Here is a 21,484-nt window from a genome sequence, read left to right on the forward strand (position 1 = left end):
GATTATTAATGTGTTTTCTATTCGATGATAAAGTATTATTTGATTAAAGACTAAATATTTGATTAGAGTTTAATTCTGAGGTTTTTGATTAGATAGTAAGATTTTCGGGTTTTATTCTGAGGCTGTTGTCCATATTTTAGTTACAAATGTTAGGTTTTGGTTGTAAACATTTTGTTTCTAACCATTCTAATCTAATGCTTAATTTTCAAAGACAAATATTAATAGCCATATTGAATTTATTTCAAAATAAATTTATTTCAGCCAGTTATTTTGAGGTTCAAATTTGAGGCTAAGGTCTTATTTTAAGCTTAGCGTTTTGATTTCATGTTCTTGATGAAGGCATGTTGAGGTTTTAATTAGATATTAATCTGTTTTTGATTTGATGGTAAAGTATTATTTTGATGTTTTGGATTAGAAACTAAAGTTTTGACTTGAATTTAACATTTCGTTTTGAGGTTTTAAGCTATTGATTTGTGTTTAAGGTTATATTTTGAAGTCATAAGTTGTGGTAGTTTTGATTATAATTTAAGGTGATATTTTGAGGTCACCGTTCAATGATCAGAGTTTATAATTTTATTTTATGGTTATGTTTTTCCCACCACCACCAACTTTGGCCCTGTCTTTTGTGTCCCATTGAAACTTATTAAAACGATTAATTTTAAGTGTAATATTTTATTCATGAGAACTGGACACTGGAAGGAAACTGAGATCAGAGCACAGTATTATCTAATCTAGAAGACCTTAGAATTTACAAAGCTCCTGGAGAAATGTTTCTACTAATACAAAACATTTCACAATGAACTCAATGACCAATAAAACCACTGAATTAGCTTATGAACTTTAAGTTCTTAGATGTAGCATCTATTTCAATCTTGTTCAGAACTTCAAGAAAACAAGCATCCTTCAAATCCAGATTGGTTTGTAAATGACACTGATTGGAAGAGAGATTAAAAAAGCAAACACAAGTGTCTTCTGTCTCACATTTGCTACAATAATGTTTACATTTGCCTGTGTGATATCTCAGTTTAACAGAATGGATGTACCGCGATCACCTCGGAGATGGAGGAGATGAAATAACCGAGGAAGAGAGAGAGAGAGAGAGAGAGAGAGAGAGGAGGGGGACAGGGATAGAGTGAGAGAGAAAGGAGGGGAGGGATTGTGGGAAGGCACTTGTCTCTCATATTCCTAGTGGCCCCACACACACTCTCAGCTGGACCACAAACATCTAACAAACATAATCTTCTTATCCATATCTTCCTTCATCTTTTTTTTCTCCAGAGTTTAGTTCTAGTTTTACACCAATGGCGAGTTTTAACTTGCAGCATTTATACATGGACAATTAATTTTTTTTTCCTTTTTGCTCCTCTCATTTTTACCCCTCTCAGAAGCAATTCCTTTTGAACTCGGCTGAAGGTAAGACTTTAACGTTTTATTCTGATCAAGAGTTGCTTTCAAGACTCAACAGGTGTTTGTTTCTACACCACAGTACTCTGTTATTATAGTTTTAAACCTGTGATTGAGCCCTCAATCTATTTATTCATTTTAAAACTAAATGAAGGAAAATAAAATTATTTATGTATTTAATATTTTATTTTTATTTAACATTTTATATAACATTTTTCCCATTTGTTTATGTATTTAATACAAAAAAAAATGTGTTTAACAATATACATTTCCCCCATCTATTTTCTTTAATACTTCTCCACCATAAAATATCCACACTCTTAAAAACCACCATTCAGGCTTTAATTATAGGTTTAATTGAGCTTGTTGTGCTGATCATTATTAATCAAAGGCACAATTTTAGTACTTGCTTGGAAGCTCTAGATATATATTTATAATTTTTTATTTACAAGTATACCTCACTTATGTTTTATATTTTTAAAGTAGTTTTTAAAGATTTTTGCTTTTATTTCATGTTCCCTAATTTTGTCAATAACTGTAATATTTATCATAATATTAGAATTGATCAGAAAATTCCTATTATGAACTTCTAGTATCAGGCATCAATCAATATAACATGTTTCTCGAAATTTCTGGTTGTGATCCGTGAACAAACATGGCAGCCTGTCACGTCGGGACCGTTTTTCGGAGCGTTCCTGATTTGCAACATCGACATGGCCGTCTTGCTCCTCCCCTCCTTCCCCTTCTGTTATCCATTCCTTTTCTACATCTGCATTCTCTTCCCTCAGCAAAGCCCCATGCTCAGAGGCAGAGCTCCGGCCGCACTCATGTCCTCCGTCATCGCTCCCTCCAATCCCTCTGGCTCCACAGGACCCAAAGAGGTGGAGTTGATCCTGGTGAAAGAGCAGAACGGCGTTCAGTTCACCACTGCCGCCCTCGTTGCACCGACCGGCCAGACTCATCCATCTGGAGAGGAGCGAGAAACCTGGGCCAAGAAAATCGACTTCCTGCTGTCGGTCATCGGCTTCGCAGTGGACCTCGCTAACGTCTGGAGGTTCCCATACCTGTGCTACAAGAATGGAGGAGGTAAGAGGAGAAAATTTAGAAGATTTTTATTTCATTTTTTTGGTAAACTTTTTAAAAAAAAGATTACCAGAGTAAGCCAGAGAAAGTCACCATTTAGCAGAAGCTGTTCAGATACCTGGAGAAATGTCTCCAAGATAGGGTGCAAATCAGTTCCAAATTAACTGAGACAATTTTGTGTAAGAAACCTGATTTTCCTGAACTGAGCTGCTTGGAGAAGCTCTTGGCTATTCTTGGCAAACCTAGCGTTTATTAGCACCTAGAAATGCATTAACCAGCCACTCGATCTCAGAAGATGCATTTCTCCTCTCCAGACATCAAGCAGACAATACAGCTATGGAATTGTCAAGCCTGCTTACCCTGTTAATCCAAGGCATTCTGGAGACCCAACTGGAACCATTTTAAAATAAACAGTTCTGAGCCATTATACAATTATATTATTATTACACATGCCCAGGGTGCAAATAAACCTGTACAATCCAAAGCTTTTTTTTAAATCAATTATTAATTTTGTTAGCAGCAAAATCCTAGTGGTTGTGGCACTCAAGAGCCATTCTAGATATATTTGAGAGACATATATACGTATTCAGATATAGGAGATGAACATCAGGTCCAATCTGTAAACACAAAATGTCTGGCCTCAATAATTCTACATAATTACATAAATATGTACATGTCTGTCTTATCTGATGTCTATGTCCATCATAGACTGTATGTATGTCTGATCTCATTATTTGTTTTTTCTTTTTCCTCATCATTGTAAGGTCTGATCTGTGAAGAAAAAATGTCTGATCTCAGCCTTAGCTTCTAGTTTATTTACATAAAGAATTCTTCATTTGTTTTTGATGGACACACAGTTATACGTTGTTTCATGCTTAACACTGACAAATGGTCATTTTTGAAGTCATGTCTGGTAAAAGGTGCTTGCTTTTAGATCACACTTATCTGAGGTTCTTATTATTTTCCCGTAAAATAATTTTTTCATAGCATAGTATTTTTAAAAATTAATTATTAAATTAATTTTAAAATAAATTAATCTTTACTAAAGTTTATTTATTTATATTAAGATTTTTAATATCCATTTTTAATTATTTGTAATTTTTTTTCTTTATTGTTATTTATTTAAAGAAATGAGTAATAAAATACACAAAATGTCCAATCTCCTGTCCAAATCTGATCTCAATAATAACTTTTGTTTCCTATTCCCCACCAAGGCGCCTTTCTCGTCCCCTACTTGTTCTTCATGGTGATTGCCGGAATGCCACTCTTCTATATGGAATTAGCATTGGGACAGTACAACCGTGAAGGAGCTGCAGGAGTATGGAAGATTTGTCCGATATTTAAAGGTAACACCATGACTCTGATTTATTTGTCGTTATCTGATGTGATATGCGGTAAACTAAGAAGTGTGCACTGTTCCAATCTTATAACACATTGATGTTATTCAATATGGCAGAACTGACAGTTGCTCAATTAGCTGTCGATTCAAAGTTAAGTACAATCACAGCATTAGTTTAGTTTACAAAATTGCTTCTTAGTAATTTACCAACACATCTGATGATAATGTTGAAATTCCAGGTGGTTTTGTCATGTTTACATCATCACTCTGCCTTTGCACTTATCTAAAAGCCGCCAGTGTAAAACACGCTAGTGTAAAAGAATCAGTACAATGTAAAACAGACTAGTGATTAGCTAGCTTGTGCAACTCATATTTTCCAGTTGCCTAGCAACAATATCACTACTCTAGCCATGTGGTCATGTGCTTTCCTTCTCAATTTGCATCAGTAGGTGCACAAAATTCAGCAATTTATTACTATTTTGTACTGAATAAGGAATCTATATTTAATGTCAAATAAAAAAAAACAACAATGAAAATATGATTAAAGGTTATTAAATATAAAATATGATAAAAGTGTAATACAGGTACATACCTGCTGTAGTGTCATATCGGTAATGAAGTCGGTATCAGGTGTTAGTCGTTTTCCGTGAACGCTGGGTGTTAGGTGTGGTGTACACGCAGTGCATCGCCTGGATGAAGAACAGAGAGGACATGTTCAGTCAGACACGAGACAGGTACCATTTATCTCTCAATAAAAACTCTGAAATGGAAGACAGTCAAATTGGCTTTTAGTCTCAAAACCCTAAAAGCATGTCGTGTTAACGTGAGTTGACTGGAGGGAGAGAATTAACACGCTTCAAGAGGCCTCAGATCTGTGTGACCTTCACTGCAGGTTTTTCCTAGAAATTCTACTTGTCATACATATACGTCATACATATACGTATGTACATACATATATATATTTTTATAATTTTCCTGATCTTTGGTGAACACTTAGCATATTTTTCATCCCCAAAATATGCACAGTATACATAGTAAGTAAGCGTTGCTTCACTGTATTACCCACAGTAATGTACCAGGCCTTTTTACTTTACATATACTTCAGCCAAAAATAAAAAGTATATCTCAAAGTGCGGAAAATACTTAATATCTAGAATATGGGAAAAGGAATTATACACCTTAGAAAATACATTTTTATGAATGAGAGAACCAAAAACAATACTTTAAGAGAAAAAAGAGGAGCTGCAAGTTCTTTTTTTACATTAATTGGAGGAGCCTAGCATGTAAAAATAAGCAGAAAAACTTGCCAAGTTACAATCACTAATAATGTCAACACAACTAATATACCAAAAGAAAGTTATGTATTGCTAGCTCAAGCTACCACAAGATGTTAGTTTAACTAGCCAAATTTACCACAGAATGTTATTCTAAATAGCTAAAATTACCACAGAATGATATTTAAACTAGCTAATGTTACCACCAGATATTACTCAAAACAATTAAATGTACCATATGTTGCTAGTCTAACCAGCAAAGTTTACCAGAGAAAATTATTCTAAATAAAGTGACCACAGGATGTAATTTCATTTAGCTAATATCACCAAAGCCTGCTATTCCAACTAAAGTTACCACATAACGTTATGTCTAGCTAGCTAAATTTACCGTGTGAGTTTATAGATATTAAAGCTAAAGTTAACATAGAATGATATATCTAGCTAGCCAATGCCACCACAGGAGGGTCTAGCTAGCAAAAATGATCACACATTTCCTTGCTAAAATGATCACAAGGTTATTTCCTTGCTAATGTTACCGCAAGATGATAATCTAACTAGCTAAAACACAAAATGTTATGTCTAGCAGGATAAATTTACCACACAAGGTTATAAATATGATTCAAACTTGCCATAGGACATTATTCAAATTAGCTAAACATACCACTGGTTGCTCATTTAAGTAGCTATGTTTACCACAGGACATTATCGCTACTTCAAATGTAGCGCAGGATGTTATTGTATCTAGCTAGATTTATGACAGGAGTTTTTGGACATTATTCATACTACCTAAAGGTACCGAAAGATGTTACCTTGACTACTCTGATTAGCCAGGTTCACCACAGAAGGTTACTGTACCTAGCTACATTTTAGTGCACAATGTTATTCGAACTAGTTACAACAGGACGTTGTATGCCTAGCTGGCTAAATTTACCACAGGTGGTCACGGAGGTCATTCAGAAAAACTAACACTCCTGTAGGATATTTTCCAAACTAGATAAAGCCAAGTTTGAGTAGCTAAATTTACCACAGGATGTTATTCAAACTAGCTTATTCATCAAGGGAGTAAGAACATGATTGTCTTTTCACAATGTGAAATTTCAAACAAGTCCAAACTTGCTGTGTGTGTGTGTGTAGAGCTACAGGTGTGTGATCAGATTTAGATTCACAACAGACCGAGCTGTCAGAATGAGGGAGACGAAGAAAGAGAAAGACAGACATCTTAATGACAAGCTCTGTTTTCTGTGCGCCTGCCACTCTGCGGGAGATTACTGTAATTACTGCTGATCAACACGTTCACTTCCTCGCGATCGATGCTCTCCAAAGCGCTGAAAATTGCACATCTCACACAATGAGATGACGTGAATGTGTCTCCTAGCAAACCCCCCTCCCTTTACACCTTAGTGACAGACATCCCTCTGATCCAGACAGTCTCTTTAGAGTTATTTTATCACAACGCAATTAGAGCAATTAGAAAATCCCCAATATTAAACCCCTTGTCAAGCTTAGGGATCCTCCTGATGAGGTGTAAAAATAACAGATGGAGAAAATCAGACAGCACCCTAACGCAGTTACAGTGCATTCCAGAATTATTGCCACCCCTCCAGAAAATGAGCAAATACAATCCTATGAATGGCATACCACACGCAACAAGTGATGTTTTGAGCTCAAGTATACTCAGACATGATCTAATTATTTAAAATTTTGTTTTTCGAACAATTTTTATGTAGTGCATTTTTTCTACAAAATGCTGGATTCAAAATGATCAGCACTTTTATCATTTATATTTGATAACACCTGCCATGAAGGGAGCTTACAGGATTTTACATGTGTACAACCTTTAATTTATATCTCATGGAAACAGGACATGTTTAAAAGTAATGATACAAACATCTTGGGGACTAACAGCAAATTTGAATGACAATTTAAAATATTCCTTAAAGGGTGTCAATAGTATATTTAAAGATTAAATGTCATTTAATTTAAAAAGTAGTTGTTTTTTGTTGGAACAAAGATAATATCTGGTTACTGAGAGCAAAGGACAATAAGTTTTTTCAAGAAATATTCCGTAGGGATGTCAATCATTTTTGCACATATATTTAGCCAAAATATAAGAGAAAACTTAATTTTTTTAAAGAACGAGACCATTGTTTGTGTGGAGAATTTGACTTATTGTGTTTAGTGCTTGTTCATTTTATGAAAGGTGCCAATAATTATGGCCGGCACTGTAAATTCATTGAAACAAACATGTTTTTAAAACTTTTCACATTCATTGTTACTGCTTCACATTCCCTGTCTGTGCTGAGGAAAAAATAATCGAGCTATTTTCCTCCTGGTTTGTGGCCCGAGGGATTTGATGATTTATTAACACTGCTTTGGGCTGTTGATGAAAAAAATACAAGAAGAAAAATGAGATGTCTTTTTGTGATGGTAAGTCAGAAACGATGAGATTTTAAAACTGCAGCTTGATCTAAAAGTCCACTAGCAGCAAGAACATTAGACTCTAGTCATCAAATTTAATTTCTCACTCAAGCTAGGAATCATGAAAACGTATTTTTGCTATCATTTGTAAGTACTGTACATTCCCCCGTCCTCAGGTGTTGGCTTCACGGTGATCCTCATCTCGCTGTATGTGGGTTTCTACTATAATGTCATCATTGCCTGGGCGCTGTTCTACCTGTTCTCGTCGTTCTCCGCCGAGCTGCCATGGGTCAACTGCAACAACACGTGGAACAGTGCAAACTGCTCCGACCTGAACGCCACCTTCCTGAATGACTCGCACAAAGCCACGCCCGCTTTGGAGTACTTCGAGTGCGTGCGTGTGTGTGCTATAAAACACAAAGTTAAAATTTAATCAGTAACACTAGCTAGCTATTAGCTCTGCAAGTTGACTATGTAAACGCAGCACTAGGCTAATATTAGCCAGATATTCACTAATGCTTACATTACTGCTGATGTTTCATAGCTAGCCAAACTTGCTAACAAGGTTTTTATCTAGCTTATAATATAAAAATTGTAATATAGCTATGATATTTTGTTGCTGGTTCTGAATATGGTTCCTGGTTTTATTTACACAATAGTTTTTTTAGCTATCTTGCTAGCAAATTTGACCAGAAGTAGCCTAATCATTACTAGCTTGACTTTGAAACTGCATTAGCTACTTATCAGAAAGCTACCGCTAAGCAAGTTTTGTCATGTTAGCTAAACTAACAAGTTAGCTGGATAATGTTGTGTAGCTATGTTCATCTAAACTATGACATTAGGTAGTAAAAAAAAAAACTATTTTATACTACATGCAGCTACAAATATGAAAAGTAAGGGTGATGTCACATTATAAAGATTTAACTTAAGCTCCTCTCTTTTTGACCTTCATGAAATTCTATCAACATTACATAAAGATAATGTTTAAGAAATGTTTCCAATGAGCTGCATCATCGCTAAGTAATGAACAGCGATATCCTGTAGGACTGAATGTTTATTATCTTGATCAATGTCGTTATTTGTCATTTATAAATGTGTTTTTTCTGCAGGCGTGGTGTACTGCACCTACAGGACAGTACGGGGATCGATAATCTCGGCCTGCCTCGCTGGCAGCTCACTTCCTGTCTCGCTGTCGTCATCGTCGTCCTTTACTTCAGTCTGTGGAAGGGAGTCAAGACCTCAGGCAAAGTAAGACAGTTCTTTCTATCAGAAGTGTGGAAACTTAAATGAATTACGGAATTATATATAAAAATACAGACAGTCACGACAATAATAAATTCTGTGTGTGTGTGTGTGTGTGTGTGTGTAGGTGGTGTGGATCACTGCCACGATGCCTTACGTAGTTCTGACGGTTCTCCTGCTGCGGGGTGTGACTCTGCCTGGAGCCATCGATGGCATTAAAGCCTACCTGAGTGTGGACTTCCTGCGCCTGTGTGATGCTCAGGTACACACACACACACACACACACACACACACGGATCATTATGTACAGAGCTGTTTACAGTGATAGGATGGGTAAGTTTATAACAGTGTAAACGTGGTCTAATCCGTATCTTTTCCTCGTGTATCATGGTGAAGAGTGTGAATTGCTGGATCGTTGTCCGTGTTTGTGATAAATTTCGCCATGTCTCGCTGGTCACTCGCTCAAACGGCCTCAAAGCTGCAGTTTGAGAATTAGATTAGACGCATACGAGCAGCGGCAATTTGCAAAATTACCCTGCATTCAACGAGTTCCTTTCATCTCTGAGCTCAATGAGTTCCTGCAATTATCCCTAATGATGGCACTGCGGCCGCTTTGTGTGTGTGTGTGTGTGTGTGTAGGTCTGGATTGAGGCGGCAACGCAAATCTGCTTCTCTTTAGGAGTCGGCTTCGGTGTTTTAATCGCCTTTTCCAGCTACAACAAATTCACCAACAATTGCTACAGGTACACACACACAGATTTAATTGCCTTCACCAGCTACAAAATCAACAAGAAATGCTACAGGTACACACTTTTCATACATACATACACTGTACACACAGTAGACTCACCTTTCACTCTCCTTACTCTCATTGAACTCACACACAGTATTCATGCACACTACACACTGCGCACACTGGAAACACACTGTACTCACAGTACATAAACCATACACACACTGAACTCACATTCACTGTACTCACACACACTACTCGCTATATACACACTGCGACACCACAGTGTAGTCACTGCACACACACTGTACACTCATACTCAAACCTCCTTCCCCAGATACAGCAAATTCACCAACTGCTACAGGTACACACATGCACACACTGACCATACACATTGTACACACACACTGTTTTAATCACCTTCTTCAGGTACAACAAATTTACCAACAACTGCTACAGGAACACATACTGTACACTCTGTACTATACATTGAACTCAGTGCTGATGCACACAACACACTGCACACAAACTATAAATTGCACTCAATCATACTACATACAATACACACAAACACTACTCACACTGTACCCTCACTGTATACATACAGAGAACATACGCAGAGAAAGTACACTCACTGTACACACACTAAACACACTAAATTCATACACACTAAACTATGCACACAGGCAGTACACACTGTACACACACACACAGTGTACACTTACCATACTCATACTTTCCACACACAATGTACAGACACACTAAATACACTGTACACGCACAGTACTCCTGCACATTACACACTGTATATATTATATTCAATCATACTACACATTGTATTCACACTGCATACGCACCACACATACAGCATAGCCAAAGTACACTCACTGTACACACACCAGATGCACACTCAACGTACACTCGTTATATACACACTGTACTCACACACACTCTACACAGGCACTCTATATTGTACAACAGTAGACATACACATACACTGTATAAATTGTACTTAATCATACTACACAGTGTACTCACACTGCACACACACCATAGACAAATTACACTCACTGTACACACACCATGTACTCACTCAACATACAACTGTACACACATGCACACTATAAAATGTACACACAGACAGTACACATGTACTCAATGTACATTCACTGTAGAGACACACTATACACACAGTACTCATGCACCCTACCCACTGTACACAAAATTAATCACACTGTACACCTACTGTATACACACTGCATATACACTGTAGACAAAATACTCACTGTACACACACACTGGATTAACTCATTGTACACATGCACACTGCACTCACTGTACACACACCTAACTCATACTGTACACAATGTACTGACTCAACTCACTGTGTAGACACATACATATCTTACTCACATACAGTGCTCACACAAACTACACACTGCACCCAGTGTACTCAGACAAAGTGAACGCACACACACAGTATACACTCATTTTACTCACATTGTATTCACTCAACGTGCACTCTGTACATTCACTATACACACACATGTGTACTCAATGCACACTACACCCACTTCATTCACACTGCAACACTATACATAGTAGTCACTGTACATGTAGTCACTGTAAACACACTGTACACATAGTATTCACACTGTGTACACAATCCAAATGCATGTTGGACACTGCAAGTCATACTGTAACTCACACTACAACACACATTGTACACACACTCCAAGCCATACTGTAACTCACACTACAACACACATTGTACACACACTGCAAGTCATACTGTAACTCACACTACAACACACATTGTACACACACTGCATGTCATACTGTAACTCACACTACAACACACACTGTACACACACTGCAAGTCATACTGGACACACTGCAACTCTCACACTATACACACTGCAAGTCATACTGTAACTCACACTACAACACACATTGTACACACACTGCAAGTCATACTGTAACTCACACTACAACACACATTGTACACACACTGCATGTCATACTGTAACTCACACTACAACACACATTGTACACACACTGCAAGTCATACTGGACACACTGCAACTCTCACACTATACACACTGCAAGTCATACTGGGCACACTGCAACTCACACTGTACACAGTGCAACTCTCACTGTACACACAATGTAAGTCATACTGGACACACAATGCACATTGTACACACACTGCAACTCACACATTGTACACACACTGCAACTCGCATTGTACACACCCACTGCAGTTCATACTGGACGCACTGCAACTCACATTTTACACACTGCAAGTCACAGACACACGCTGCAAGTCATACTAGACACACTGCAACTCGCACATTGTACACTCTGCAACTCACATTGTTCACACACTGCAACTCACACATTGCACACACACACACTGCAAGTCATACTGGACACACTGCAACTCACACATTGCACACACACTGCAAGTCACACATTGCACACACACTGCAAGCAACACATTGCTTTGTACACAACTCGCATTGTACACGCACTCCAAGTCATACTGGACACGCTGCAACTCACACATTCTACACACACTGCAACTCATACTGCAACTCACACATTGCACACACACTTCAAGTCACACATTGTCCACACACTGCAACTCACACACTGTAGACACACTGCAAGTCACACATTGTACACACACTGCAACTTGCATTGCGCACACACAGTGCAAGTCGTACTGGACACACTGCAACTCACACATTGTACACGCACTGCAACTTGCATTGCGCACACACAGTGCAAGTCATACTGGACACACTGCAACTCACACATTGTACACACACACTGCAAGTCATACTGGACACACTGCAACTCACATTGTTCACACACTGCAAGTCATACTGGACACACTGCAACTCACATTTTACACACACTGCAAGTCATACTGGACACATTGCAACTCACATTGTTCACACATTGTAACTCGCACATTGCACACACACTGCAAGTCATACTGGACACAGTGCAACTCACATTGTACACACACTGCACGTCACACATTGTACACACACTGCAAGTCACACATTGCACACACCCTGCAACTCACACATTGCATAAACACTGCAACTCACACATTGTACACACTCCAACTCACATTGTACACACACACTGCAAGTCATACTGGACACAGTGCAACACACAGGTACCCACACATACACAAAATTCACTCACATATACACACATGCATACAAACACTGTACACTATGTATTAACTTCCTATCAGACATTAATAGGTCTGTTGCTTATTGCAGTTGCCATTTTCAGATTTGACTCCACACATTACAAGAGTTAAATGTGCAAATCAGTGATACTCATCTAATCATCAGCTCAGGCCTGTTTACTGTGTGTTCACAGAGATGCCATCATCACCAGCTCCATCAACTCGCTGACCAGCTTCTTCTCCGGCTTTGTCATCTTCTCCTTCCTGGGCTACATGTCGCAGAAACACAATGTGGCCCTTGATAAAGTCGCCACTGATGGTGAGTGCGTGCTCTGTGAGGACAGGGAACTATACACAATACAATGATCTGCTGAAAACTGAGAGACTGGACTAGATGGATATCAGTAAGAGGAGGAAACAGTATTTAAATGAGTATGCTAATTTGTTCTTGATAGCAGTGTTGAGTTTTTCACAAATTTAATACCTGCTCTTCAGTTGTATTAATTTACACACTATCTCTGTTCCTGAAGTGACTTTCAGGTCACACCAAATCACAGTGCAGGTGATCTGTTCACATTGTCTCCACCCACTATTTTACATTTTTAGCTAGATACACCTTATATTCATCAGTAGTGTCATCAAATTTAAATATGGAGAATGTCTCATTGCACATGCCTTTGGTTTAGCCCATAGCTAAATGTATAATCTGAAATTCTTTATGTGATTTATCTTTTCTCACCTCCCGTGAGCTTCGTGTGTTGACATCCAAGATCTGATTAGATAGTTTAAAAATTGATTAAAAATCAATCACACAAGAATCAAGAGTGTTAAGGGGAAAAAAATAGGAAAAATGAGATAAAAGATGTGGTAGAACAGTCTGGAAGGAAGTGTTGAGAGTGACTTGGGCATGATGACCGAGTTACCAAGCTGTTTGTTATAACTGAGTGATGGGAAAAAAAAGGTTAAAAACAACTCAAAAAAATCATTTCTCTTGTAAAAACTGCCCATTTTCCTTCCCATTAGGATTAATTTTACAATCCCAATATCACAATTATTACATTAATTCCGTCCATATCCAGACATACATGTACATCATGCTTAATCACGAATGGCAGAAGAAAATGGAAATTGTAGAAAAGTTTAATGTTCTTTCTTGCATTATATTATTATTTTCTAACTTCATATTGCCAGATTATTTATTTGTCCATTTCAAAAAACCTTCAAGCTAAAAGTAGCTCTGAACTGGCAGACTGAGGAAATCTTTGAAAGAGAGACAGTGAAGGAGACAGACGCTTTGAAAACACATTTAAGGATGGACAGATTGAGAGAGCAAGACAGACAGACAGATAACTCAACAGAAAGACAGACAAGTCCTACAAGGATTAAGGACCTAAGGATGGATGGATAGGTGGATAGATGAGACAGACATATGGATGGATGGTTGGATGAGGCAGACCTATGGATGGATGGATGGATGAATGGATGAGAGACCTAAGGATGGATAGATAGTTGGATGAGGCAGACCTATGGATGATTTATGTATGTATGTATGTATGTATGTATGTATGCATGGATTGATGAATACAATACCCTTGGATGGGTTGATGGATGGATGAGATATGTGTGGATGGATGAAGGAGGCAAATCTGTGGACAGATGGATGAGGCAGACCCATAAACGTAATACTTTCGGATGGATGGAAGGATGGATAGAGAGAGACATATGGATAGACCTGGGGCTAGATGGATGGATGGATGGCCAGATTGACGAATAAATAGATGGAGACTGACAGATGGATGGACGAATGGATGGATGGATGAGGAGACAGACCGACCCTTACATGAATGAAGGAACAGATGGAGACAGACCTTTGGATGGAAAGACAGACATTAATAATGTAACATGTTTATCTCATGTCCTGCAGGTCCTGGTTTGGTGTTTATAATTTACCCAGAAGCCATTGCGACGTTGCCAGGCTCCTCCGTCTGGGCCGTGATCTTCTTCATCATGCTGCTCACGCTGGGCATCGACAGCGCTGTAAGAACCGCAAAAAATACAGAGCGCAATTAGGGTCAAAACATGTTTATTAAAACACCCAAAACACACTAATAACTAATAACATTTTAAAATCAATGAAACATACAAAACGTTTCCCAAGTAAGCCTTTTTTAAAGTTTCCTTCACAAGTGAACTGTGAACTACTATAGAAACGACAACGAGCGCATTACGTGTGATATGCAGCTGCACTACTGTCAGAGCTGCTGTTATAGAAATTTGGACACTTTGCCTCGTTGCATCAGTGTCCATGAGAACACCGGTTTATAACGGAGGTGAGAGGTGCATTGTGGGAATTGATTAATCTGTCCAATAATTATTCATGTTTTTTTTTATTATCTGCAGATGGGCGGGATGGAGTCAGTGATCACGGGCCTGATCGACGAATTCAAGTTCCTGCACAAACACAGAGAACTGTTCACACTCTTCATCGTGGTGTCCACCTTCCTCATCTCGCTCTTCTGCGTCACCAATGTGAGTGAGACACAGATATGGCCGCCTGGACAGGCTAGGACCAGAACTAAGACTAGATTTAAACTTGAGAGACAGAATTCATAGTTTTTTCTGATTGTTAAAATCTTTGATGTAAATACTGTGTGCTAAGACCATCTCTCCCTCTCTCTCTCTCTCTCTCTCTCTCTCCATCCATTCCATCCATTCCTTACAGGGAGGAATCTACGTGTTCACATTGTTGGACCATTTTGCGGCAGGGACATCGATCCTCTTCGGTGTGCTGATTGAAGCCATCGGCATCGCCTGGTTTTATGGTGTGTGTGTGTGTGTGTGTGTGTGTGTGTTCAGGAAAGCTGATTTTCCATTACAGCATTGACAGCCAATCAGGGATGAGAGAGGCTGGTTGTGTTCCAATTCATCTTTGCTTCATTAGACACACCTGAGTGATATCCCACTGGGCTCAGACATCATATGACCCTCGTATGAGAGCTACACATTTACCCGTAATCTAGTTCCTCTTTCAACCATTCACAGGATAAACTGGTCACCATTATTAGCTCAGTGTGGATGTGTCCCAAACCACACACACTACTCACTATATCAGATACAAACACCATTGGTCCATTGTGGATGTATCCCAAACCACACACCCTGTTCACTACATAGGCCACATGAGCACCATTACCAGTCCACTGTGAGCACGGCCCAAACATATACTTCACAACGCAGGCCAAATATTTCATTATTTGAAATATTCAAATTATTCTTTGAATATTTCATTATTTGAAAAGAGTGCAATAATTTCGCTTTTAATTTCACTGGTTAAAGGGGCGATCATGTGACCTGAGTTTTGTTTCAGGTTAAAATCCAAAAGAAGTTTCACCTTTTAACTCAGTGGAGCAAAAAAAAAAATTCTACAGATGAGTAAATCCTGCTGTTTTGTGTCTGAATGCTGAACTTTCCGAACATTCCCCGAGGCGAAACTCAGCTAAACGACTGACCTGAACTTCAAAAGACCAGCAGGGTCATCAGAGACCAATAGGAAGTGAACACTGATTGACCTTTGACCTGAAAGGTCACCGAGATCCAGGCTGTGACCTAAACACTTGGGCTTTTGTTCCAGAAAAAGCAAAATGAGTCGTGCCTGAGGAGCATCGTCACTGACAGTGACCTGCGGCAGGAAATGCGTGTCACTATTTATAGCTACAATGTCTCTCTGAATCTCTCTTTCCTCTTTGATTAGAGCATTTGGTCATGTATAAAAGGCAAAATGTGGACCAGAGAGAGCGTTCAGTTGTGATCACGAATTGGGTTATCATGATAAGTTTTACAGAAAAACATTTAGCAAAAATCACAAAATGGAAAGCAGTAAAACACTAATGGGTGTGGCCTAATATTTAAATGAGCATGTAGCAACCACCCAATTATAGTGTTACACAGTAGCTATGCTCACTAGATTAGCTTTCGGTCTCTAAGTTAGATGGCTTTCCAACGCCTTTCACTCACAAGGCTAGCTTTTGCTTGCTAGGTTGGTTTTTGCTCGCTGTTAGCTCAGACACTCTTCACTTGAAGACTGTTGTTTTAATAAATGTAGCATGGGTGGGACAAACAACATGAGCCTTGTGATTGGTCAGGGTGAAGCTTACGCAATGTTTTACCTGTGATTAGCCCCACCCACTTTACACTGAAAGGGAAGAAATTCTGATGGTTCCCCAGTTGTTGACAGTTCAAATAAACTGTGTGTGTGTGTGTGTGTGTGTAGGTGTGGATCGTTTCAGCGATGATATCCAGGAGATGATTGGGCAGCGACCAGGATTTTACTGGCGACTCTGCTGGAAATTCGTTAGTCCCTGTTTCCTGCTGGTACGTGCCACTTTTTTTTAATCACTTAACCATTTGGTGATGATGCAGCACTGGTTTTGAGCTGGAATTTACCCATGCTAAACCAGCGCTAGTAGCCAAACGGCTCCAAGTTCGAATCCCAGCACTGTCATAGCACCACTGTTGAACTCCTGAGTAAGACCCTTATGCTTAAGTTTTCACCTCTAAGTAGTAAAAACAAATGTTATTTCAACATGGCTGTTCCTGTAGATCAAAGTAATGATAATGATGATAAAGAAGTTCAGTCAGTGAAAAATAGGTTCATGCCTGCATACCTAGAGAGCTAGCTCCAAAATAACTAGCTTGTAAAGCAACAAACATAAGTATCTTGTCCTTAGCCAACATTATTAATAATTAAACTTACTAGCTAGAGACTGATCAAATAGCTGACTAGCTAGCATTTAACAAAAGCCATTACGTGGTAGCTACGTGCTTAATAATACCATTCGTCTGTACCACGTGAATAAAAATATCAAAAGGGTTTTTCCTTGCTCCAGCCATGCGTTCCACAAAATCATGACGAGAGAAATGAGTCACGTGATGAAAATTCAGGTTGTTGATTGGTTACTGAGACAAAACCTGTCAGCTAAAAGGCATTTACATTTTTACTACATACAGACATTACATTTTACTAATATGTAGGAAACTAGCTACCATTTTGTTTAATGGTAGCTAGTTTGTGGTGTAATATTTATATTTAATTAAGATTGTCAGATACCATTAAAAGTAAAAATATATTTATATATTTCTGTAAAGTTGCTTTGTGACAATGTCCATTGTTAAATGCACTATAAAAAATAAAATTGAATTAAAAAGTAAACCTGACAGATAGAACAAAGGTGGTGGTTTTATATCTTTGCACTGGACGGTGGTGTTTTCGAAAAAATAAATATCTTGACTAGGGAAATGAGTAAAATGCTAAAATTTTTGGTGTCTGATTGGTCAAGAGCTGAAAATTTCCCTCTAGATGGTGCCAACAATAATTTTTTTTTTGCCTGTTGTAAACTAATTACTGCATTTTCTCCCTTTTCCATCCTGTATCTAGTTCATGGTGGTGGTGAGCTTCGCGACCTTTAACCCCCCGAAATACGGCTCGTATTCATTCCCCACGTGGGCCAACATGCTCGGCTGGTGTCTGTCCATCTCCTCCATGATCTTGGTTCCCATCTATGCCATCTACAAGTTCTGCGTTCTGCCCGGAAGCTTCTGCACCGTACGTCCACCGCAGCATTTACGTGTACCTCTTAGCTACGTTCCATTTAAACCTCAACAACGTGGAAAAGACTGCATAATTACTAGCATACTGTTTCTTCCACAACACATCAAACCTGCTAGCTTCTTCTCTGGATAATAAAGTGTTCTTAGTTTCCTAAAGGATCCTGCATAAATCCTTTATGAGAGGAGATCACCTTGTTGTAGGGTTCCCTCAGAGGGACAACCAAAGTACCCTTAAGGGTTCTACATTTTTTTGTGTATAGTCAATTTACACACTAATTTGTTTTCTAAGAATTTGTTTTCTGGTTGTAGAAACTGGCGTATGCCATCACGCCGGAGACGGAGCATCACCTGGTGGAGCGCGGTGAAGTGCGACAGTTCACGGTACACTCAGATGAGACTTTTAATCTAAAGATTTTTTTAAATATGATTCAAGTTGTGCTGAAAATGTTTTCTAGTAGTAATAAGTCAGAGCAAGTGGACACTGATAAAACAAACTATTTTCAGTCCAAAACTAGAAAGTAAAGGTGTCTACCTGACTTTTATCAAATAATAAGATTTTATAATTATATTATTAATTATAAAACTTTCGTAGTTGACACTGCATCTTTTTTTAATTATTTCATTTTGTCCACTGCAAAAAAAAAAACAACTATCAGAGCATAATGCATCTTTCAAGCATTTACTGTGTGTGTGTGTATATATATATATATATATATATATATATATATATATATATATATATATATATATATATATATATATATATATATATAAATTATTTATTTATTTATTTATTATATTTATTTTTTTAAATATAAAAATAAAAACAATTTTTAGGATAATACTGTCTGAGATAAACATTATACTAATTAAAAGTTTGAATTTTTTTTTAAAATACAGTGTAAAAGTTTGCGTCCCTCAAAGTTTTTTGAAGGGAAAGGCAAAATGTTGGCATACAAGTTATAAAATAATATTTACATAACATTCAGAAAGGGTGTACATACTTTTAAAACAGACTTTTTAAAATATACACTAATCATTTTTGTTACACATTAAAAACATCTTGTTTCTATAAATTTCATTTCTTTTTCCCCATTTTGTTCTTAGGGGGTGCTAACTTTTGCACTTGAATGAACAAATCCTAATATCTGCATGTAATGTTCTGATTTGTTTTCTGTTTTCTTTTTAGCTTCATCACTGGCTGGTGGTGTGAACGTGGCAAAAAGAATTAAAAAAAAAAGTAAATTCCTCCAGCTCTGTAGGGGGCGCTGTGTGCCAAACAAGCCGTATGTCTCGTCCTTCTCTTTCTTGCATTTAAAAAAAATTTAAAAGTGTGGCAGTGATGTGGTTTTGATTACAACATGGTCGACATTCTGTCAGAAAAAAAATCTGGGCTGTATCCCAAACGCTAGTAGCTACCAGGAAACAATCAGCGAGAAACCTTGTTAATTAGTGGTTAGGAATGATTAATAAATTAGTGCTCGACATAACTTACAGATCACTTTTTTTTTAAGGATTTTATTTTGCGGCCATTTCCCAGTGCTAAAGCAACACGGAGAACACAGAGTTTCTCAGAAACTCAAACTAGCACCATGCTGAAATAAAAAAAAAAAAAAACACTGCAATTACGGTTATTACAATATCGCTAGAGTGGACTCTGTTTTAGTGATATTTTTTTCAAAATGGCGAACATTAAAGAAGCAAGCAGGCGTGAATTCTAGCGTTTGGGACATGGCCAAATTCTCGCTATACGATGACTGTTACGACGACTGTTTACTGTTTCTATATTTTTTTGTGATTAGAGTATAAACTGAGCCTTATTGATCAATGTGATTGAAGTGTCAAAAACTGTATACTGACTAAGAACCTAGAAACAAATAATGTTTAATATCTAGTGATATAGTAAAGTCTATACATATTATTTGTGTTTGAAATGAGAATAATGATGGACGTGCTGATCAGGTTTTTCGAGTTAATTAAGCCATATTTGTGCATCAGCTTTACTCCATTGTTTATATTTTCACAAATATTTAGCGTGATTTGTATTAGACATGAGCCAATAATTCATTATATGATATATATATGACATTCAGTGAAAAAATCTATACAAATTTGAATTTACGATTTATGAATTTCTTATTATTTTTTGTGAGAATATTGCAGAATATTTTACTTTCAAATAAAACTACAGTCAAACAAACCACTTGGTGAAAATGTACAAATTTAAGATGAGTAGCTTAAGTGCAAAACATGGTGGAACAGTGGAAAGTAAATTTCAATTTTTTTCAGCTGAATTGTTCTTTTAACAAGAATTGTTCTCTTAACAAAAAGCTGATAACAAAGAATAAATCAGATGTGCACATGTTTATTTATCACAATAGCATTGTTTCTTATCACGTATCGAAGTGAAATTTATCACCTGCTGTAAAAATATCAATAAAGAGCCTGTGGATGAAATGATTTGAGTGTGGTTTTGTTTTCCTGTTTACATTTACGTTATGTTTCCGGATTATTCATGTGTTACTGGCTTGTCCATGGGTATGTTTTTGCTATATAATTTTTATTGTATTTAAATAATTTTTTTTTTTTAATCCATTTTTTTCTTTACATCCATTTATTGATTTATGTTTGTTCATTTGTTTTTAGTTTATTATTTGTTTTTGAAATGTATTAATTTATAAAATGTATTGGCTTTTTATTTGCTTTAGAAATAAAATATACCTCATGAAAATTACAAAAGAATTACTAACAATGAAGTAATGTTTTACACGCAAACGTGGACGCTGTTTAATTTTACTTTATGCTCAGTATGCTTATGGCTCCAGTTATTGGCAAATTTCCTACAAACAGAATGCACTTACCATACTGTAAATACACTAAAACAGGAGGAAACTACCATAACTGCTGGAGTCACACAGCTACCGTAAATACACTAAAACGAGAGGAATCTACAGGAACTGCTGAAGTATTATATGATATTAGTGAAAATCAAAATTAAATTAATAATATAAACACTAAGAAAAAGTGGGGTCAATATTATCCATTATAAATCTAGCCAAAACTTTCCAAAGTTTCCTTACATAAGTCTCAGCATGATGTATGACAAAAACAACAATTCAAATTAAAACAACAATAATTAATCCTTTTTAGATTTAACAAGAAAATTATTTACT

The 21,484-nt window shown here is 37.3% G+C and overlaps 1 protein-coding gene across 1 annotated transcript; it reads left to right on the forward strand.

Moving 5' to 3' along the window:
- The first annotated feature begins 1,147 nt into the window (after positions 1–1,147).
- slc6a3 (solute carrier family 6 member 3) lies at positions 1,148–20,768 on the forward strand. The gene is made up of 15 exons (XM_026925963.3): positions 1,148–1,413; positions 2,193–2,490; positions 3,702–3,833; positions 7,695–7,908; positions 8,628–8,766; positions 8,888–9,022; positions 9,400–9,503; positions 12,899–13,023; positions 14,629–14,741; positions 15,105–15,233; positions 15,427–15,526; positions 16,975–17,075; positions 18,139–18,306; positions 18,621–18,692; positions 19,501–20,768. The coding sequence occupies exons 2-15, from the start codon at positions 2,202–2,204 to the stop codon at positions 19,522–19,524; spliced, it is 1,845 nt and encodes a 614-aa protein (XP_026781764.1). The 5' UTR covers positions 1,148–1,413; positions 2,193–2,201; the 3' UTR covers positions 19,525–20,768.
- The last annotated feature ends 716 nt before the right edge of the window (positions 20,769–21,484 follow it).

Source organism: Pangasianodon hypophthalmus, chromosome 1 (assembly GCF_027358585.1).
Source record: "Pangasianodon hypophthalmus isolate fPanHyp1 chromosome 1, fPanHyp1.pri, whole genome shotgun sequence".
NCBI classification, from domain to species: Eukaryota; Metazoa; Chordata; class Actinopteri; order Siluriformes; family Pangasiidae; genus Pangasianodon; species Pangasianodon hypophthalmus.

Excerpts from the sequence above, each read along its gene's own strand:
- slc6a3 (XM_026925963.3), top strand. The coding sequence starts at position 2,202 with ATGCTCAGAGGCAGAGCTCCGGCCGCACTCATGTCCTCCGTCATCGCT. Across the intron at positions 8,767-8,887 it reads GAGTCAAGACCTCAGGCAAA|GTGGTGTGGATCACTGCCAC; the intron begins GTAAGACAGTTC and ends GTGTGTGTGTAG. Across the intron at positions 15,527-16,974 it reads CGGCATCGCCTGGTTTTATG|GTGTGGATCGTTTCAGCGAT; the intron begins GTGTGTGTGTGT and ends GTGTGTGTGTAG.